General features: G+C 46.3%; 1 protein-coding gene across 3 annotated transcripts in view; it reads right to left on the bottom strand.

Moving 5' to 3' along the window:
* Positions 1-22,526, bottom strand: part of JARID2 (jumonji and AT-rich interaction domain containing 2) — a 365,382-nt gene that overhangs the window by 131,377 nt on the left and 211,479 nt on the right. For all 3 annotated transcript variants that reach the window (XM_063923201.1, XM_063923202.1, XM_063923200.1), the window contains exon 4: positions 4,372-4,541. In XM_063923201.1, the coding sequence (XP_063779271.1) occupies positions 4,372-4,541 (170 nt within the window). The remainder of the gene's footprint in view (positions 1-4,371; positions 4,542-22,526) is intronic.

Below are 22,526 nucleotides of genomic sequence, written 5' to 3'. Positions count from 1 at the left end.
ATGGAGCCACTGGAGAGCTATGATCTTCTACGACTACAAGAGTGGTCTGCGACAGCAGTAGAGTTTTGACCAACTGCAAGCTGCTTTTGGGGAGGTGCACCATCACAAACCACTGTGTTTGAGGGGTTTGCAGAATTTCAGCATGGGAGATGGTCCCTGGAAGACGAGGAATGCTGTAGCCAACCTGTGTCCACCATTACAGAGGGCAGTGTTGCTGCCATGTGTGCTATAGTTGGGCTGGACACCAGGGTGACCATGGCCCAGTTCGAGAAGGAGAAAAATATTTAAATCGGGAGCATTAAGCTTGACACTACACCAAAAGTTTGGTCTGAGCAAGGTTTCTGATGCTGGGTGCCCTATCAGCTGTATTAAGAGCAGAAGAAGGCTCGGGGGTGATTTGGTGCTACAACATGCTGGTCAAGTTTGATGGCGGTCGCTCAAATTGGTATGGGACTACAGGTTGACATACCTTAGGTCGACACCAATTGGTCGATACACCTTAGGTCGACACCTGAAATAGGTAGACATGGACAAAAGGTCGACATGGAAAAAGGTCGACATGGTTTTTTTTTTTTTTTTTTAATGTGTCGTTTTCTTCGTAGAGTGACCGGGAACCCCAATTAGCTGCGGGGAAACACGGTGCACTTCGGGAAAGGTTACCGTTCACAATTGTAGTCCACGTGGATCGTAAAAGTATAAAAAAGTTAAAAAAATGGTGAAAAAAATTAAAAACTCATGTCAACCTTTTTCCAAGCCAACCTTGTTCATATCGACCTTTTGTACATGTCGACTTATTGCAGGTGTCAACCTAAGTTGTGTCGACCTGGATCCCGGATACCGCTCACACAGTGTCTAGGAGACCAACAGTGGCAATGAATACTGGATCTACAGTTTCGGTCCCAAGACCAAACAACCGTCAGCCCAGTGGACCCCAGTTGGAGGTGAGCAATATCAAAAGGTCAGATGTGAGAGCGTCGTGGCCAAGCAGATGGTGGCTGTTTTTGTGGCCAAGACAGGTTATGTACTTTAACTATCATAACACTCGTGAAGCGGCACTGAGGACTGGTACACCAACCAATGCCTGCCGCAAGTGCTGGAAGTCATTTTCAGACGCCATCCAAGAACTAGCGCTTGTGGTGCCCTTCTCCATGATGACCATGCACCTGCCCAGAAGTCCAGGAAAGTGGCAGATTTTATGGCTCATGAATGCATCCAGGAGCTTTGTCATCCACCATACGGTCCAGTCCTGGCCCCCTGAAACTTGTTCATGTTCCCACAAATCACCAGAAGCTGTAGTGGAGACATTGATCCAGCATGTAGAAGACATACCTGTTTTGGACTGGTCCAAATGCTTCACCAAGTACTTTGAGCGCATGCATTCTTGCATAGACTACTTTGAAAAAAAATGTAATGTTCACTTTGTAAATACTTTGAATACTTTTTCGTGCATCTAGAAACTTATTGCACACCCCACATATGATGTAACTCCCATAAATGTAGCTGAAATAGCCACAAACCGTAACTGTTCAATGATGATTGTGCGCATTTATTTAAAATTTGATTTTATATATACTCATTATGTAGTTGAAGCAGTCAATGACACTGGAGCAATGTCAGAACAATTTGCCGTTTCGTAGTGGCAAATAGTCTTCATCGCATAGTGTGTACGGCTAATTTGCATGATCCTGTGGTTCCATATGGTGTTATCCGGTGGGCGCTGTTGCTCGGCCAACCAGACAATATTGCATGCGATCTGGTGTAAGCTAATAAAAGATGGAACAGTGATTGCTCTGTCCTTCATTGTGTATGGGCAACTGGGCTCAAGGGAAATCAACCCTTAAATCGTCCCGACTGCCTGACGCTGCAGTGATCAGAAAACGATAGCTAATTTGACACTGTATATGCTAGTGATCTGAACTAACAGATGTCTAATGAAGAAACATGTAGTTTAAAAATCCCACTTCTCAGTGTCTCATTCTGCAGACATGCCTTTAGTACTGTACCACAAACTCCATGAAAATATTTCATTGTAATAAAAGCATCAGAAAAAAGAAAACAGTTTTAATCCATTAAGGAATTAATGGAATTGTTAACCTTATAATATAATTATGCTGCAACCGCCCTTCACTAACATCTCTGGACTTTTTTTTCATTGTTTCACCACAGAGAAACTTGTCTTGCATCTAACTATTGTGCCTCTATCTAACAATAACAGCAATTTAAACCTGGTGACCTTTCTCACTGTTGCCCCATTTGAGGGGCAAAAACATAGTACTAGCAACACACACACAAAAAATTAAAACAACCATACTCTCATGAATAGATAAATAGACTTCCATAAAAGAAGACACATCATTCAGGGTGGTTCTGTGTTGCTTATACTGAGCTCTCTCAACTACACCTCCCATGATAACCAGCCAAATAGTCCCTATAACAGCTTGTGTCGTGCGCTGCCGTGAATGTTGATAAAAACTGTTGTTTCTCTATCACAGCTACAAGAACTCCACGTTCCAGACTAATTTGAGTGTATTTAGACATTTGATGAAATAATCCAAGTCCTCGAGCTTGCTACAGGATTAGATCCAACCACTGAAAATCACTTGCTGTTGCCAAAAGAGTATTCTAGTTTTTCCCAGTGTAAAATGGAAGTATGTGATCAAGGTTTACATTAGCGGAAACCATTTATCTTTATCTAGATACAATTGGAGCTGTAAAAAAATCACATGCATGTCACATAATTCACAATTGCATTATCTTAAAAAAAAAAGAAGAAAAAAAAAGGAAACAAACCGTTGTAAATGAAATATTTTACAAGTCAGTATGTGCATACAATACATTTTGTAGTGCTCTCAAAATAAATATGCTATCAGGATCAAGTACTGAATTTGTCCAGTACAGTGACATTATATCATACCGCTGTCTGGCCACGTAACACCAGGGACCAATTGTGAGGGTGCATACACACTGGGCGTTTGTGCCCAGCGTGTATGCATAGCGATAATCGCTGACATCGCTGGGCTGAAAATCGCTCAGTGCATACACACTGATCGATTTTCCCCCCTGCCCAGCGATGTCAGTGGGGATGAACGGCTTTCCATAGCAGGACGCTATGGAAAGCCGTTCATCCCCGCTGTTCATCTGCTGGTAATACCAGTAGATGAACTGCGGATGCCAGCGATCAGGCGGGGGCGTGCATCACCGCTCATCGCCGGGGCATATACACTGGGCGGTTTTGAGCTGAAAGCAGCTCAAAACACCAAAAGGGAGCTGCTTTCAGCTCAAAATTGCACAGTGTGTTTGGGCCTTAATACGTGGCATGTGAGCTGCAGCAAGTGCTAAGATTTCAGCATTTTACCTGGTGTTATATGGCACTTGCTACAACTTGGCAGCAATTAGACTTAAGGGCCCCATACACTACAGCTACATGTCGGACCCTCATGTTGCGTAAGATTTCCCTTGAACCGGTGGCAGCCTCTCGGGCGTCAGGATCGCATAGGATACATCGTATGCAGTTCTTTTGCATACAATGTATCTTATGCAATCCCAGCCATGCCTGCGGGAACAGACATATCATGAGTGCAGCACTAACGATCTGGGGGCTCCGATCCGATGCTCACGGTACCGCGCATTGGATCGAATGTGAAACACATCCGATTTGCCACTTTTCATCCGATTTATCAGCCCGACAGGTCAAAATCGAATGAAATCGGGCATTAACGTTGTAGTGTATGGAGCCCTTTAGCCCGAAGGCCAGTCAGTGGTCATTTACTAATCACAAACAAAACACAATCCTGGTCATTGTAATACTACACAACTAGTAAAGCGGTTTTAGTGTACACAAACTATATGCTAAGCAAAATGACATGAGATATAATCCTGTGTTTCTCTAATACATCAGAATGGTCAAAATCCAGACGATCAACATCCCGACAACAATTGGCCAACGGTCAAAATCCCAACAAGGTCAAAATACCAACATTTAAAATAGACAAGGTCAAAATACCAACACTTAAAATGTCGACACGTCACGAAGTCAACAAGATGTTATGAAAAAGAAAACCTGTGTGTATGTTGACATGGATACCGTATAAGTGTACCGCGTTCGCTCACCATGCTTCGGGCACTGGGATAGTAAAGTATGAACAAGTCGGTTTCAATGAAAAGAAATCATGAAAAACTCATGTCGACTTTTTGACCTGTCGACATTTTAACGGTCGGTATTTTAAATGTTGGAATTTTGACCTTGTCAGGATTTTGAACATCGGTCAATGGTTGTCGGTATTTTGATTGTAGGTAAATTGACCGCATCCCCATTGGAATACTCCTACTAAGCAAGTGATCATATCAATGGCGACTTGATAGAAAGCTTACCTCGAAGACACAGAAAAGTGAGAAAATCCTCAGTCTTGGGTTTGCGTTTGGAGAGGTCAGATATCTGAGTAATCGGAGGGGGTAGCAATGGATCCACTATTTTAATGGGGGTTGTGCTCGGACTGTTTGGCTGGGATTGGGCAAATTTTCTTTGTGCTTGCAGCCTTGGCCTGTAGAAAAGACGAACACAAGTCATCACATCAACATTAATGAACATGTATCACCTATTTCAACAGAATGAAGCAATCTGTTAGATATATGTTCTTGAATGAAAATTGTAGAAACTAGGCTAAAATGTCACCCATCAAGACCAGTGTTTTCTGACAGACAGTGCCATATTTTACCTCAGGTGAAAAGTACTGATGAGTGGAGTGCTATTACAGCCTTTACAGTGGATATACTAATGGTAGAGAAAATAGGATTTTAATACCTACCGGTAAATCCTTTTCTCTTAGTCCGTAGAGGATGCTGGGGACTCCGTAAGGATCATTGGGTATAGACGGGATCCGCAGGAGACATGGGCACACTATAAGACTTTGAATGGGTGTGAACTGGCTCCTCCCTCTATGCCCCGCCTCCAGACCTCAGTTAGAAGACTGTGCCCAGGGAGACGGATATTTTGAGGAAAGAATTTATTGTATAAACACGGTGAGTGTCATACCAGCTCCCACCACGAACATACCGCAAAACGTAGCATTTAATAGAATACCAGCCAACGGCATGAAAAAATATACAGCCACATGCTGAGAGAATATGTAACACAACCAATAATAAGACACCGCATGCCATGACATGAACAATGTCAGCAACAGCTTGACAGAAAAGAAACACCACAAGAGTGTAACCATAACCAATAACTGCAGACACAGTACGCACGGGGACGGGTGCCCAGCATCCTCTACGGACTAAGAGAAAAGGATTTACCAGTAGGTATTGAAATCCTATTTTCTCATACGTCCTAGAGGATGCTGGGGACTCCGTAAGGACCATGGGGTTTATACCAAAGCTCCAGACCGGGCGGGAGAGTGCGGACGACTCTGCAGCACCGATTGAGCAAACAAAAGGTCAGCCAGGGTATCAAACTTGTAGAGCATAGCTAAAGTGTTTGAACCCGACCAAGTAGCCACTCGGCAAAGATAAACCGCCGAGACTCCTCGGGCATCCACCCAAGAAGAACCCATCCTCCTAGTAGAATGGGTCTCCACCGACTTCGGTAACGGCAATCCAGCCGTAGAACAAGAACGCTGAATCGTATCACAGATCCAGCGTGTAACAGACTGCATAGACGCAGGCGCCCCAATCATGCTGGGAGCATACCAGACAAACAGAGCCTCTGTTTCCCCAATCTGAGCCAAATTGGCAATTTAAATATTCCAAGCCCTGACTACATCGAGAGACCTTGAATCAGCTAATGCCTAAGTAACTACCGGCATCAAAATATGCTGATTTCTGCGAAACCCAGAAACTACATTTGGCAGAACTATTATCCGAGTTCTCAATTCCTTTCTATCCACATGGAAGACCAAACAGGGCTCCTGTGAGACAAAGCCGCTACTTCGGACACCCGCCTTGCGGACGCCAAAACCAATAACATGACCACTTTCCAAAAGAGAAATTTTTAACACAACCTTCCACAAAGGTTCCAAACAGTGTGACACAAGAAAACGCAACACCACTTCAAGGTCCCACGGTGCCAACGGGGGCACAAATGGAGGTTGGATGTGCAGTACTCCTTTCATGAAGGTCCGAACTTCCGGAAAGGCTGCCAATTCTTTCTTGAAAGAAACTTTATAAGGCCAAAACCGCACTTAAATGGAGCCTAACTTTAGGCCTGCACCCACACCTGCTTGCAAGAATGGAGAAGAACGACCCAGCTGAAAATCTTCCGTAGTAGCCTGCTTGGATTCACACCAAGACACATATTGTCTCCAAACACGGTGGTAAGGCTTTGCCGTTACTACTTTTCTAGCCTGAAGAAGTGTGGAAATGACTTCACTGAGAATACCCTTTCTGGCTAGGATATGGCGTACAACCGCCACGCCGTCAAACGCAGCCGCGGTAAGTCTTGATACACGTCCGGATCTTGCTGCAACAGTTCCTCACGTAGTGGAAGAGGCCATGGATCTTCTATGAGTAAATCTTGAGGAACTGGATACCAAGCCCTCCTTGGTCAGACCGGAACAATGAGGATCGCCTGAACCTTTGTTCTTCTTACGTTTATCACCTTCCGAAGAGTGAAAACGGAGGGGACACACAGACCGACTGAAAGCACCCAAGGTGTCCATAGGACGTCCACTGCTATAGCTTGAGTGTCCCCTGACCCGGAACAATATCCCTGCGATCTCTCGTTGAGGCGAGACACCAACATGTCCACTTGAGGCACTCTTCAAAGACTTGTCACTTCAGTGAAAACTTCTCGACGACGACTGTATTTCTCCCGCATGGAGATCGCGTCTGCAGAGGAATCTATTTCTACGTCGTTCACATCCAGAACGAAAACTGCTAATATAGCGTTTACCAGTCTTTTCACCCAGCTGAAACCTTTTTCGGCTTCTGCCATTACCGCTTTGCTCCTTGTTCCGCCCTAGCGGCTTACTTACACCACTGCTGTCAAGTCGTCCGACAGAATTAACACGGGCAGATCACGAAGCATATGTTCATTGAAAATAGCTCTTAATTCAAGAAAGCTTATTGCAGACAAGCTTCCCAGCTTGACCATTTCCTCTGGAAATACTTCCCTTGCAAGGACTGCTCCCCAGTCTCGGAAATCTGCATGCATGGACACCAGAATCTCATCCTGGATTCCGAACCTTCGTCCCTCTAGGAGGTGAGAATTGAGCAGACACCACAGGAGCGATATCCTGGCCATTAGAATTATATTCCTGTTCATGTGCAGGTGAGACCCGGACCACATATCCAACTGGCCCCGTGAAAACCACTCTGGCACTTGACCAGCTCACCAAAAAAACCCCCATCTTCTTCATCAACGGAACATATTGTTGGATTGTCACTGCAAATCTGATCCGACTCGGGATCCTCAGACCTCTTTCCACAGGAACACACAGAACTTCAACCGTTCCGTATCTACTCTGATACCCACCTCCGACGTCTGCGTCGTTGGGAATAACAGCCTACCCCTGTGTTGAAGAACAGTCAGAGAGAAAACAACGATTTGCACCACTTGTGTCTTGACCTTGCCTTAATCAGGAGAGTGTCCCAGTACAGAATAACAATGGCTCTTACTATTGAAAGAATACCATCCTACTGCCATCACTCCGGTGAAATGGTAAAGACAATCCTGGATATCCACCCAGGTAAGCTGAATGCGGAGAACAACACATTTAAACCCCCTTTTATTTTATTTTATTTTTTTTATAAACTGGGACAGCAGGACAATGCCCTGAACCTGATGCAACTCTGGCATGGGATCGCGTACTACCTCCCCTTCCAGAGGGGAAACGGCAAGATCTATTTGAAAAATCAGTGAGGGGAAACATCTGTAACCGCCAGAATGTCCCCCTTTTGATTCTCTAATTAACTCACAGGTCCTAGTCTATTCCCGGACTGACTGAAAAGTAGTAGACGAGTTCCCACCGGAGTGGGCTCCAGCCAGATAGACCCAGCGACATGTGGTGGATGTGGTAGAAACAGAAAACGACATCCGCTTCTGCATACCTAATAAGGCTGCAGAACTCTTACCTTTTCACCTTCCACTATCTGCCCAGAAAAAGAAAAAAAGAACGGTATCGAACCGGTTAAAATGACTGCATCCCACAAAAGAATGAGTCACCAACCGTTGTGAAGGAGTCTAACTCACGAAGTTAGATTTACCAGTAGTATCCGGCGAGATTGACTGAACTGAGGCATCCTCAAACAACGGTACATCGTACCAGGAAGAAACTCCAGTATCTCTCGGAGTCAGCCTCAGCATTCCCCCGGCCACACCTCCTGCCGTCGCACGGCACCCTGCCGCAATGTTATAGAGAAGATTTAACATAAGAAACATCCCCTCTCTCTTTAGGGTAATTCTATCGGATGCCTTTCCGAATATAAACACTTCCCCATGTGCATGTAATGCAAATAACTTCAAAGCATAGAAATAAAAAATCACTTAGCTTCCTGTGTACGATCCTTTGTGACAGGGCCCCGTGTCGACCAGGAGTGGACTTTCACAGTATTCTATCCGCGGCGGGAAAAGAATAAACATTCGGACTCCTTGAGAGGATCTGAGACAAACTCGTCACGGCCGACCTAGAGCTTTATCAACAGAGCGACCAGCACATGAGAAGGAATACTAATACTTCAGCATTCATTATAAATCATAATGTGAATATACATAATGTAATACACAATTACACACAAATCCTATATACATATATATCATACATATAAGCGGATTGTCCGGAACCGTCGGGTCCCTAGTGACATTAATGTGTTCTGAATGTGTATGACCATGTACTGAATGCCCCAGTTGTGGATCTACCAGGAAACGTCATGGTCGTCAGAAAACCTAGTATTCGTCGACAGCAGGGAGTAGTAACCAGAAAAAATAACATTCTGGCGACCCCGAGGGGTCAGAGGAAAGTATACATATATAATTTTAATAACACTCCCCCACACATACTACCATGTCTGTGCTCGAGCTACAGGCCCATGAAACCGTACCATACATATACATATAAATACATATACAGGTATAAGGCAGTAACAGCATGTTAATTTACACCCAGTAATAATAGTTGGTACCGACAGGGTCACCCACATACTACTGTGACTCCCATACAGTGTTTACTTTTGACAAGCATACAACTACCGACCTGCTGATACTGCATCTACTGAATCAAGTACCAACAGGCGTCGGCGATGCAGACAGTGATCCCCATAGCGGTTTGTGACAGAGCACTCACGCATGTCGACATATGTGGACTAAAAAGCTATAGTGGGTATATCGGACAAGGAACACACAGAGATATATGCACAACACAATGATTACATGGCCATTATCTAAAATAGTGCTATATTCCCTCTATATAGCACTAAAACACTGTGCCCCCCATCGTTTGCACTGTACACATCGCTTTGGCGGGTACATGGAGAAAATGGCGCTGAATCTTGTTGTGAGGGCTAAGCCCCGCCCCTTCTCGGCGCGCTTCAGCCCCGCTATTAATATAGCTTTTTATGCTGGCAGGGGTCCGTATACAGTGCCTACGCACTATACATGTTTTGCCAGACTCAATTCAAGTATATATTGCTGCCGAGAACGCCCCCCAGCGCGCGCCCTGCACCCTTGTAAAGCCGTTGGTGCGTGGGAGCAATGGCGCGCAGCGCGACCGCTGCTTTATAGTGGCGGGGGTATCGTACATGGTGCCCGGGCACCGAATATGCATCTCTTGCCAGTTTTAGGAAAGACCCTCAGTAACTTGCTGCCCAGGGCGCTCCCCCCCAGCGCCCTGCACCCTGTGAGTGCCGTTGGTGTGTAGGAGCATGGAGCGCAGCGCGACCGCTGCGCTGTACCTCCGTTACTGAAGTCTTCTGCCGTCACTGAAGTCTTCTGTTCTTCTATATACTCACCCGGCTTCTTTCTTCAGGCTTCTGTGAGGGCGGTGACGGCGCGGCTCCGGGAACAAGCAGCTAGGCGCACCAAGTGATCGAACCCTCTGGAGCTAATGGTGTCCAGTAGCCTAAGAAGCAGAGCCTTTAACTCACAGAAGTAGGTCTGACTTCTCTCCCCTCAGTCCCACGAAGCAAAGAGCCTGTAGCCAGCAGGTCTCTCTGAAAATAAAAAAACTAACAATAAAGTCTTTTAGAGAAACTCAGTAGAGCTCCCCTAGTGTATGTCCTGTCACTCCTGGGCACAGAATCTAAATGAGGTCTGGAGGAGGGGTATAGAGGGAGGAGCCAGTTCACACCCATTCAAAGTCTTATAGTGTGCCCATGTCTCCTGCGGATCCCGTCTAAACCCCATTGTCCTTACGGAGTCCCCAGCATCCTCTAGGACGTATGAGAAACATAGCATTGCATCATGGCATTAGTCTGGCTCAGATAAAATGTAATCACCAACTACCTCTTTGTGAGTCTCCTATTGTTCAGTCTCGCTTTATTACTGTTTTGCTCCCAATTGTAAACAGCAATGTGGTTTACAATTGGGACAGATTAAGGGGCACATGGGACTGGGGATGAAAATAACGAAGGGCCTATAGTGAGAACCGTAGGAGCTGTGACCAGATCCAAGAAGGCATGTACACTCCTACAACATCAGCCACAATGTCTCCCTACTTACTTAAACTAGAAATAACTGCATCATTTTGTTAAGAAAATGTTAATACTTATTGCTATATGGCTGACCTTGTGGCCAGCTGTGTGGCCGTTCATCGCTTTGCTGTCATAATGATGGGTCTATTGTTATGTGGAGGTCTTGGGCTGTAGTGTCAATCCTGATCAGGACACATGATCTTAATAGACTTACTACCACAGACCCCTATGGAACAACCATTAATACTACCAAACCCCGTATGTTGGCCACATGATCAACAAATATTTATATATAGGGCGCCACAAGTGTTTCACAGCGCCGTACAAAGGACAGTACAGGGAGACAAAACTTAGCATTATAGTAAATAAATAATAAGATTTTACTCACCGGTAAATCTATTTCTCGTAGTCCGTAGTGGATGCTGGGTACTCCGTAAGGACCATGGGGAATAGACGGGCTCCGCAGGAGACAGGGCACTCTAAGAAAGAATTAGGTCTACTGGTGTGCACTGGCTCCTCCCTCTATGTCCCTCCTCCAGACCTCAGTTAGGGAAACTGTGCCCGGAAGAGCTGACATTACAAGGAAAGGATTTTGGAATCCAGGGTAAGACTCATACCAGCCACACCAATCACACCGTATAACTCGTGATTCACTTACCCAGTTAACAGTATGAACAATAACAGAGCATCAGACAACCTGATGCAAACATAACATAACCCTTATTTAAGCAATAACTATACACTAGTATTGCAGAAGAAGTCCGCACTTGGGACGGGCGCCCAGCATCCACTACGGACTACGAGAAATAGATTTACCGGTGAGTAAAATCTTATTTTCTCTAACGTCCTAGTGGATGCTGGGGACTCCGTAAGGACCATGGGGATTATACCAAAGCTCCCAAACGGGCGGGAGAGTGCGGATGACTCTGCAGCACCGAATGAGCAAACACAAGGTCCTCCTCAGCCAGGGTATCAAACTTGTAGAATTTTGCAAAAGTGTTTGAACCCGACCAAGTAGCTGCTCGGCAAAGCTGTAAAGCCGAGACCCCTCGGGCAGCCGCCCAAGAAGAGCCCACCTTCCTTGTGGAATGGACTTTCACTGATTTTGGAGGCGGCAATCCAGCCGCAGAATGAGCCTGCTGAATCGTGTTACAGATCCAGCGAGCAATAGTTTGCTTTGAAGCAGGAGCACCCAGCTTGTTGGATGCATACAGGATAAACAGCGAGCCAGTTTTCCTGACTCCAGCCGTTCTGGCTACATAAATCTTCAAAGCCCTGACTACATCTAGTAACTTGGAATCCTCCAAGTCACGAGTAGCCGCAGGCACCACAATAGGTTGGTTCAAATGAAAAGATGACACCACCTTTGGCAGAAATTGCGGACGAGTCCGTAATTCTGCCTTGTCCATATGGAAAACCAGATAGGGGCTTTTATATGACAAAGCCGCCAATTCTGACACACGCCTAGCCGAAGCTAAGGCCAATAGCATGACCACCTTCCACATGAGATATTTTAACTCCACAGTCTTAAGTGGCTCAAACCAGTGAGATTTCAGGAAACTCAACACCACGTTAAGATCCCAAGGTGCCACTGGTGGCACAAAAGGGGGCTGAATATGCAGCACTCCCTTTACAAACATCTGAACTTCAGGAAGAGAAGCCAGTTCCTTTTGAAAGAAAATGGATAGGGCCGAAATCTGGACCTTGATGGACCCTAATTTTAAGCCCATAGTCAATCCTGACTGTAGGAAGTGAAGGAAACGGCCCAGCTGGAATTCCTCTGTAGGGGCCTTCCTGGCCTCACACCAAGCAACATATTTTCGCCATATACGGTGATAATGTTTTGCTGTTACGTCCTTCATAGCCTTTATCATCGTAGGAATAACTTCCTCCGGAATGCCTTTTTCCGCTAGGATCCGGCGTTCAACCGCCATGCCGTCAAACGCAGCCGCGGTAAGTCTTGGAACAGGCAGGGCCCCTGTTGCAACAGGTCCTGTCTGAGAGGCAGAGGCCATGGGTCCTCTGTGAGCATTTCTTGCAGTTCCGGGTACCAAGGCCTTCTTGGCCAATCCGGAACAATGAGTATTGTTCTCACTCCTCTTATTCTTACGATTTTCAGCACCTTGGGTATGAGAGAAAGAGGAGGAAACACATAGACCGACTGGAACACCCACGGTGTTACCAGGGCGTCCACAGCTATCGCCTGAGGGTCTCTTTACCTGGCGCAATACCGTTGTAGCTTTTTGTTGAGACGGGACGCCATCATGTCTACCTGTGGCAGTTCCCATCGATTTGTAATCTGAATGAAGACTTCGTGATGAAGTCCCCACTCTCCCGGGTGAAGGTCGTGCCTGCTGAGGAAGTCTGCTTCCCAGTTGTCCACCCCCGGAATGAACACTGCTGACAGTGCTTGTACATGATTCTCCGCCCACCGAAGAATCCTGGTGGCTTCCGCCATCGCGACTCTGCTTCTTGTGCCGCCCTGGCGGTTTACATGAGCCACCGCGGTGATGTTGTCTGACTGAATCAGCACCGGTTGGTTGCGAAGCAGGGGCTCTGCTTGACTCAGGGCGTTGAATATGGCCCTTAGTTCCAGGATATTTATGTGCAGACAAGCCTCCTGACTTGACCACAACCCTTGGAAGTTTCTTCCCTGAGTGACTGCCCCCCACCCTCGGAGGCTCGCATCCGTGGTCACCAGGACCCAGTCCTGTATGCCGAACCTGCGGCCCTCGAGAAGGTGAGCACTCTGTAGCCACCACAGAAGAGACACCCTGGCCCTGGGGGACAGGGTGATCAGCCGATGCATCTGAAGATGCGATCCGGACCATTTGTCCAACAGATCCCATTGAAAGATCCTCGCATGGAACCTGCCGAAGGGAATGGCTTCGTACGATGCCACCATCTTTCCCAGGACTCGCGTGCAGTGATGCACCGACACCTGTTTCGGTTTTAAGAGGTCTCTGACTAGAGTCACAAGCTCTTGAGCCTTCTCCGTCGGGAGAAACACCTTCTTCTGGTCTGTGTCCAGAATCATGCCTAGATAGGGCAGACGCGTCGTAGGAATCAGCTGCGACTTTGGGATATTCAGAATCCAGCTATGCTGTTGCAACACTTCCTGAGAGTGCGCTACTCTGATCTGCAACTGCTCCCTCGACCTCGCCTTTATGAGGAGATCGTCCAAGTATGGGATAACTGTGACTCCTTGCTTTCTCAGGATCACCATCATTTCTGCCATTACCTTGGTAAATATTCTCGGTGCCGTGGAGAGCCCAAACGGCAACGTCTGGAATTGGTAATGACAGTCCTGTACCACAAATCTGAGGTACTCCTGATGAGGCGGATACATGGGGACATGCAAGTAAGCATCCTTGATGTCCAGAGACACCATAAAATCCCCCTCTTCCAGGCTTGCAATGACCGCTCTGAGCGATTCCATTTTGAACTTGAATCTTTTCAGATAAATGTTCAGGGACTTTAAATTTAATGTAGGTCTGACCAAACCGTCCGGTTTCGGTACCACAAACATTGTGGAATAGTATCCCTTTCCCTGTTGAAGAAGGGGAACCTTTACCACCACCTGCTGGAGAAATAGCTTGTGAATTGCCGCTACTACTACTTCCCTTTCTATGGGGGAAGCTGGCAGGGCCGATTTTAGGTAACGTTGAGGGGGCATCACCTCGAATTCCAGCTTGTATCCCTGAGACACAATCTGTATAGCCCAGGGATCCACCTGTGAGCGAACCCACTGGTGGCTGAAATGTCGGAGACGCGCCCCCACCGGGGAGGACTTCTGTTCCTGGGAACTAGCTGTAAGGTGCAGCTTTTTTTCCTCTACCCCTGCCTCTAGCAAGAAAGGAAGCACCTCTGACCTTCTTGCTTCTTTGTGCGCGAAAGGACTGCATTTGGTAATACGGTGCTTTCTTAGGTTGTGAGGGAATATATGGCAAAAAGTTTGACTTCCCAGCAGTAGCTGTGGAAACCAGGTCCGAGAGACCGTCCCCAAACAATTCCTCACCCTTGTTAGGTAACACCTCCATGTGTTTTTTGGAGTCGGCATCACCTGTCCACTGCCGAGTCCACAGGATCCTCCTGGCAGAAATTGACATTGCATTAATTCTAGAGCCCAGTAGGCAAATGTCCCTCTGGGCATCCCTCATATATAGGACAGTGTCTTTTATATGCCCCAGGGTCAGCATAATGGTATCCCTGTCCAAGGTATCCATTTCCTCAGACAGATTGTCTGTCCACGCTGCTACAGCACTACACATCCACGCCGACGCAATTGCCGGCCTCAGTAGAGTCCCTGAATGTGTATAAACAGATTTCAGGATACTTTCCTGCTTTCTAGCTGCAGGATCCTTTAGGGTGGCCGTATCCTGCGACGGCAGGGCCACCTTCTTAGATAAGCGTGTGAGAGCTTTATCTACCCTAGGGGAGGATTCCCAGCGCACCCTGTCCTCTGGCGGGAAAGGGTACGCCATAAGTAACCTTTTGGAAATCAGGACTTTCTTATCTGGGGAATCCCACGCTCTTTCACATAACTCATTTAACTCATGTGAAGGGGGAAAAGTCACCTCTTGCTTTTTCTCCCCATACATATAAACCCTCTTGTCGGGGACAGGGTTTACCTCTGATATGTGTAAAACATCCTTCATCGCTATAATCATGTAACGTATAGCTTTTGTCATTTTCGGTTGCAATTTTGCATCATCGTCGTCGACACTGGAGTCAGAATCCGTGTCGACATCTGTGTCAACCATTTTGGATAGTGGGCGCTTTTGAGACCCTGAGGGCCTCTGCGCTGTAGGATCAGGCATGGGTTGAGACCCTGACTGGCCCAAGGTATCAGCTTTATCCAACCTTTTATGTAAGGAGTTTACATTATCATTTAACACCTTCCACATATCCATCCAATCAGGTGTCGGAACCGTCGGCGGCGACACGTCAGTCAACTGCACTTGCTCTGCCTCCACATAGCCCTCTTCGTCAAACATGTCGACACACGCGTACCGACACACCACACACACAGGGGAAGCTCTAAATGAGGACAGGACCCCCACAAGGCCTTTTGGAGAGACAGAGAGAGAGTATGCCAGCACACACCCCAGCGCTATATAACCCAGGGATTACACAGTAACTTAGTGTTTACCCAGTAGCTGCTGTATTATGATTAATGCGCCTAAATTTATGTGCCCCCCCTCTCTTTTTTACCCTTCTACCGTGATTCTGCAGGGGAGAGCCTGGGGAGCTTCCTCTCAGCGGAGCTGTGGAAGGAAAATGGCGCTGGTGAGTGCTGAGGAAGAAGGCCCCGCCCCCTCAGCGGCGGGCTTCTGTCCCGCGATTTTTTGTAAAATAAATGGCGGGGGCTCATACATGTAACAGTGTCCCACTATCTATATGCAGCTTTCGCCAGGAGGTATCAATTGCTGCCCAGGGCGCCCCCCCCTGCGCCCTGCACCCTACAGTGACCGGAGTGTGTGGGTTAGTGTGGGCGCAATGGCGTACAGCTGCAGTGCTGTGCGCTACCTCATGTGAAGACAGGAGTCTTCTGCCGCCGATTTCGATGTCTTCTCCGCTTCTGCCGGCTTCTGTCTTCTGGCTCTGCGAGGGGGACGGCGGCGCGGCTCCGGGAACGGACGACAAGGTCAGGTCCTGTGTTCGATCCCTCTGGAGCTAATGGTGTCCAGTAGCCTAAGAAGCGCAACCTAGCCGCAGTTAGTAGGTTTGCTTCTCTCTCCTCAGTCCCACGTAGCAGAGAGTCTGTTGCCAGCAGAAGCTCTCTGAAAATAAAAAAAACCTAACTAAAATACTTTCTTATTAGCAAGCTCAGGAGAGCTCACTAAAAGCACCCAGCTCTGTCCGGGCACAGATTCTAACTGAGGTCTGGAGGCGGGGCATAGAGGGAGGAGCCAGTGCACACCAGATAGTACTAATTCTTTCTTTAGAGTGCCCAGTCTCCTGCGGAGCCCGCTATTCCCCATGGTCCTTACGGAGTCCCCCGCATCCACTAGGACGTTAGAGAAATAAAGGATAATAGTAATAATAATAATAATAATAAATAAACACTGCACCTTGCTTGCCTTCTATGCAATCTGGAATCTCTAGATTCTACAAGGCATTTTCTATATAATTTATATGGTATGAACAGTACATACACATTTATATACTACATCTATTTTTTATTTTTTTACTTTATTACGAAGACAGAGTGCAAACAAGTGAAGGGAAACATTCTCACAACTGACAATAATCTATTTTATTTATATAATTGTCAAATATTGTGACAGACTTTTATACATTATTTATTTACAGCAGAGGTTCTCAAACTCGGTCCTCGGGGGCACACACAGTGCATGTTTTGCAGGTAACCCAGCAGGTGCACAGGTGTATTAATTACTCACTGACACATTTTAAAAGGTCCACAGATGGAGCTAATTATTTCACTTGCGATTCTGTGAGGAGACCTGCAAAACATGCACTGTGTGTGCCCCCGAGGACCGAGTTTGAGAACCTCTGATTTACAGCATCTATTATACATGCTTGATCTGTGTTTTAAAAACTGAAATAAATCTTTGAATAATCACTTTTATCGGTTGTGGAAACTCTGGTAATGTTTTTTTGAAAGACAGTTCTATTTTCAGGCATTTCTGTTGCTTTAAAACAATATTTGACCTGCTTTCATCAAGACACATTCTACTGGCTGAAATCTAGGGGCTTTCAAGAATTTTAAGGGACTGACAGAGATCACCAGCAAAAGCTTTTGACTTCAACAGTTGTGACCTAACATTGAACAGGTCCCTTTGTCTGTCCTAATGGCAACACATTAATACTGCTTGAAGTGTACAAGAAACAGACCTCACTTTCTGGGCACCTGGTCTACCAAGAACATAGAGAATCGGTAAGAGAAGCAAGTGGAATAGAACATGAGCTCGTATGACAAAACTAAATGAAAATAATAAGATGTGTATATGGAAAATAACTGCTACGGTAAACAGTCCAGGAAAGTAACGGAGCTGCCTGACCCTACTAGTGATGAGAACCTACTACACACGTTTCATTTTTGTTTTACTATTTGCCCAGTACGTATAAACAGGAGAGCTGAACTGTTAACAGCAGACCCTCAATGGAAACCACCATTAATAGATTAGTGCAGATGTGCAGTGTTTCAGAGATGTGAATACAGCTATAATGATGGGTGGTATTCATGTGACCGGCGGTCGGGAGACCGCCGGTCACATGACCTCCACCAACATACCGACCCCTCACTATCCCGATGGTCGGCATGCCGACCAACAGGGACTATTTCCACTCGTGGGTGTCCACGACACCCATAGAGTGGGAATAGTCTCTATGGGAATACATCCTACACCCGGTCAGACATACTTCACCCATGATGGGTGGTATTCATGTGACTGGCGGTCGGGAGACCGACGGTCACATGACCTCCACCGACATCCCGCCCCCTCACTATCCCGATGGTCGGCATGCCGACCAACAGGGACTATTTCCACTTGTGGGTGTCCACGACACCCATAGAGTGGGAATAGAACAGGTGGCGACCGCAGGTCACCACCGAGCCCGCAGCATGGCGAGCGCAGCGAGCCCGTAAGGGGCTTGCTGCACTCGCCTCTCGGTATGCTGCCAGGATCCCGGCGTCGGTATGCTGACCGGCGGTCTCCTGACCGCCGGTCAGACATACTACACCCATAATGATACCTGGAATATCAACACAGACATGCCATTTCACTTGCTTGTGAGGGGTATACTTCACAGTAGACAATACCTACTGCAGATATGAATAGCTTATATCCAAGGTTTTAATAATTTGGCTTTATACTGCCTTTTGACTCAACCCTTTTTGTTCATATGTATTTGTGCTGTCATTTTATTTTTATTTTTTTTAAACAGGACAAACTATTTAAAAAAAATAGTTTCTGTCTCTATGAATTGTTTGTTTGTTTTTACTTTCTGGTTTTATTCTTTGGGCTTTGTACGTTAGTATTATAGATGATAAGAATGGTTATGTGTAACTATGGGAAATGTTTGCACAAGTACCTGACAATGCAATGATATTACTTTCGAGGAATATGCCTGTTACTAATGATTTAGTCTGTACTTGACCTTAAAAGCGTTCTGCTTAAGATTCTCTAGTGAAAGTCATTGTGCATGTGAGTGCTATAGAGCAGCATTTCTCAAACTGTGGGTCACGACCCCGAAGTGGGTTGCAATCATCTCCGCATGAGGTCATGAGTGCTGTGTCTTGGGCTGGCCAGCTCAAGGCACAGTCACCACAGTGACAACACTTGCCTCAGGCTCCTGGCTCCTCCCCTGTGGACTAAGGGGCCACCAACTGCCCACTGCCCTGAACAGCAAGGAGACTTTCCCTAGCTCATTTTCCCTGCTCGTTGCTGGTCTGGGTAGCTAGCAGGGTATATGGTCAGCCGCACTACCTTGATGGACATGCCCCTAACAGTAGGGAGGTGGGGCTAATCTCCAGTCTGCCCTGCTCAAGATTTCCCTGTCATGCTTTTCTTTTTTTATGAGAAAAATTGCATCCTGCTGTGACCAGATGACCTCGTTCCACCAGGCAACCACAGATTTTTGTCACTGATAGAGCAGAATGTGGTTACTGGTCCCTAGGTAGGCGTAATTCACCACTCCTAGGGATTCCCTCATACTGTCAGTAACCACCTGTTACTGACTCCACCCACTGCATAGTAGGTGGATAACTAGCTGTCACCACCAGACTACTACACCAGCACCTGGAACCACTTTTGTTCCACCCATGATCCTATACAACTACCTTGAACCACTTCTCACAGGCTCCTACCACCGGCACCTGGAGCTACCTAGTTCTGGGTATGTGTGGTCAACAACTACTTGGTAGTGTTGGCTAATTCTCACTGGACCCTCACTATGGACCAGTCTGCACTGAGTAGCTTGCACAGAGTTTCAGCTTGGAGACACTAGGCTCAATCCAGAAGAGTCAATGAATAGAACAGCATTTTGTGCTATTCTGGTGGTCACAGGATACAGCAGTTAAGATGTATATTATTTCTCATAAGTCTTTTTGAAGACTAAGATCTCTTGCTGAAGGTACTTGCAATACAAGATGTCACAGATGTACAATCCTTCCTGATGTACAAAGGAAACACTCTACAGAGCTACATCAGCCCTTTATATGTCCATACAGTACCTCTAAGACTAGTTTAAATAGTATAAATACAACCATCATTCCACATTAATTAGTAAATTGCAATCTTCCTTTGACATATCTACCACACAGAATCAAAGTATCTAAGTAGTTTAAACAGTAATAGAATTTGTATAGGACTTCCACAAACGCATAGGAAATTCTTGGAAATAAACAAACTGCTTTTCTCCAAACCCCCTAGACACAGAGACATACAAGAGACCCCCTAGTGTGAATTTCAAAAAAAGTGCTTTACACAAAGGCCTGGTCAGTCACCAACAAACCTCATGCTACTGCCAAGACAATCATCATATCACTTCATATGTCGCAGAAGATGGCAACTCCTGTAGTGCATAGTCGACACATTTAAACATCTAATTCTACAACTGTACACAGCACATTAAATATATGTTAAAATACATTCATATACATTTACACTACATGGTGTCTAGCACAGATAGCTCATGGGCTATCCTCTCTGTGCCCGGTGTGTAAGACAAGCTGGGCACATCTCCTGACCAACTTCAAGAAGATGTAAGATAAGTGAAAGAGGGCGGGGTCACAACTTCAATAAAGCTTTAAGGGGGTAACAACGGGCACAACTTAAACATGTAAGGGGGCATGTGGCACAAATGAAAGCACACATTAAATATAAGAGGGGACATGTGGCACACATTAAACAAACTCTCCCTGTCACCCACTGCCTCTCCTTAGTCAACTACTAACTCTCCATGTGGCCCTCTACATCACTAGGACATCCCCAAAATCTTTACAGGGGGTATAAACTTAGCAGTTTATGCAGGGACAGGGGCTCATCCCTGCTATGTGTAAGAAATGAGGCGCTTCCCCATCACTTTGTGAGCAAGGATACAACTGAGCGCTATGAATATTCGCACTTTGCTAGCTGTGCGAGTAATATAACTTCTCTCTCTCTCTTTGGGGCTCACTCACACACCCAAAAAAGAAACCCTAGTTACAAATATTTTACTTTGTCCACCTGTTAACATAACATTGGTTTACACAAATGTAGTGTTCATATAGATTCTCATTGTACTATACTGAGCATTGACATAAAGAAATGTTTGTCAGACAATATTGTCTTACAGTAATTATATCACATAGGCCCTCATTCCGAGTTGTTCGCTCGCAAGCGGATTTTAGCAGATTTGCTCAAGCTAAGCCGCCGCCTACTGGGAGTGAATCTTAGCATCTTAAAATTGCGAACGATGTATTTGCAATATTGCGATTACACACCTCGTAGCAGTTTCTGAGTAGCTCCAGACTTACTCGGCATCTGCGATCAGTTCAGTGCTTGTCGCTCCTGGTTTGACGTCACAAACACACCCAGCGTTCGCCCAGACACTCCCCCGTTTCTCCGGCCACTCCTGCGTTTTTTCCAGAAACGGTAGCGTTTTTTCCCACACGCCCATAAAACGGCCTGTTTCCACCCAGTAACACCCACTTCCTGTCAATCACATTACGATCGCCAGAACGATGAAAAAGCCGTGAGTAAAATTCCTAAGTGCATAGCAAATTTACTTGGCGCAGTCGCAGTGCGAACATTGCGCATGCGCATTAAGCGGAAAATCGCTGCGATGCGAAGATTTTTACCGAGCGAACAACTCGGAATGAGGGCCATAGATAGATATTTTGTCCATACAAAGCAATTACAAGGTCGAGTCACATTACTATGACCAACTTCTACATTTGATGTCGGCAGCGCATAGCCCATGAAGTACGTCACGTATTATGCGCTGGCTTGGACGATATTTAAGGTGTGCGATAGGCCCAGGGCCCCAAGGACCAGAGGGGCCACAAGGATATGCTGCTCAGTGCCTGGCAGGGATGTGAGCTGTTAAAATAGGGCAGCAAGTTGTAGGCGTAGTGGCCGCAGCCTCAGAGTGACTGGAGCCTCTCACACACAGTGACTGTGTGGCACAAGTGTGTGCCCGCTCTTCCGGATCCAGCTCTGTTGCAGGCAGTTATGTGTAATGGAAGCAGCTCTACTGGCCAGGATTCCTGTGCCCTGCGCCGGCCTCTTCTGGTGGTTTGTGAGGGCTGCATGGTGCCTGTGTTCAGGTCTGCAGAGTGCAGCGCAGGTGAGTCTCTCCCCGGGGTAAGAGTGGCTTGGTGAGGGGATACAGGGCTTTGGGATGGGGTGGGTGATTTGGGAATGCAGCATAGGGTTATTGGGTTGAAACAGACTGTGGGGTCTATAGGAGGAAGGAAAGAGGGAGACACAGGTTGTGGTATGTGTGGGGGAGGAAGGAGAGATATACACATTTATATATGTGTATACCTGTACATAAACATAAATATATATTTATTTATTAACAGTTTCTTATATAGTACAGCAAATTGCTTGCATCTATAAGAACACATATATACGCACATACATATACACACATATACATTTGTGTATATATACATTTACCGCACACCAAGATTTCTGTTGCCGGCCCTGGATAGGCCATCTGCACACATATTACTTGCTGCTGTCATGGGTAAAAGGGGCGATTTATCAGAGTTGCAAAAAGGGATGGCAGTATTTCTGAAACCGTTTGAGAACTATTCGCGTGCTGCTGTGGTGAAGGTGTATCGTGTCACCATTGCAATTAACTGACGTGGAAACTGCGGAGCACCATGTGCCATTGATGTGAGAGATGAACGTCGGCTACAAAGTTGTGTGAGGGCCGACTGACACGCT

This window comes from Pseudophryne corroboree, chromosome 5 (assembly GCF_028390025.1).
Source record: "Pseudophryne corroboree isolate aPseCor3 chromosome 5, aPseCor3.hap2, whole genome shotgun sequence".
NCBI lineage: Eukaryota > Metazoa > Chordata > Amphibia > Anura > Myobatrachidae > Pseudophryne > Pseudophryne corroboree.
The sequence above is the reverse complement of the archived record's forward strand: the minus strand, read 5'-3'. Positions and strand labels throughout refer to the sequence as shown.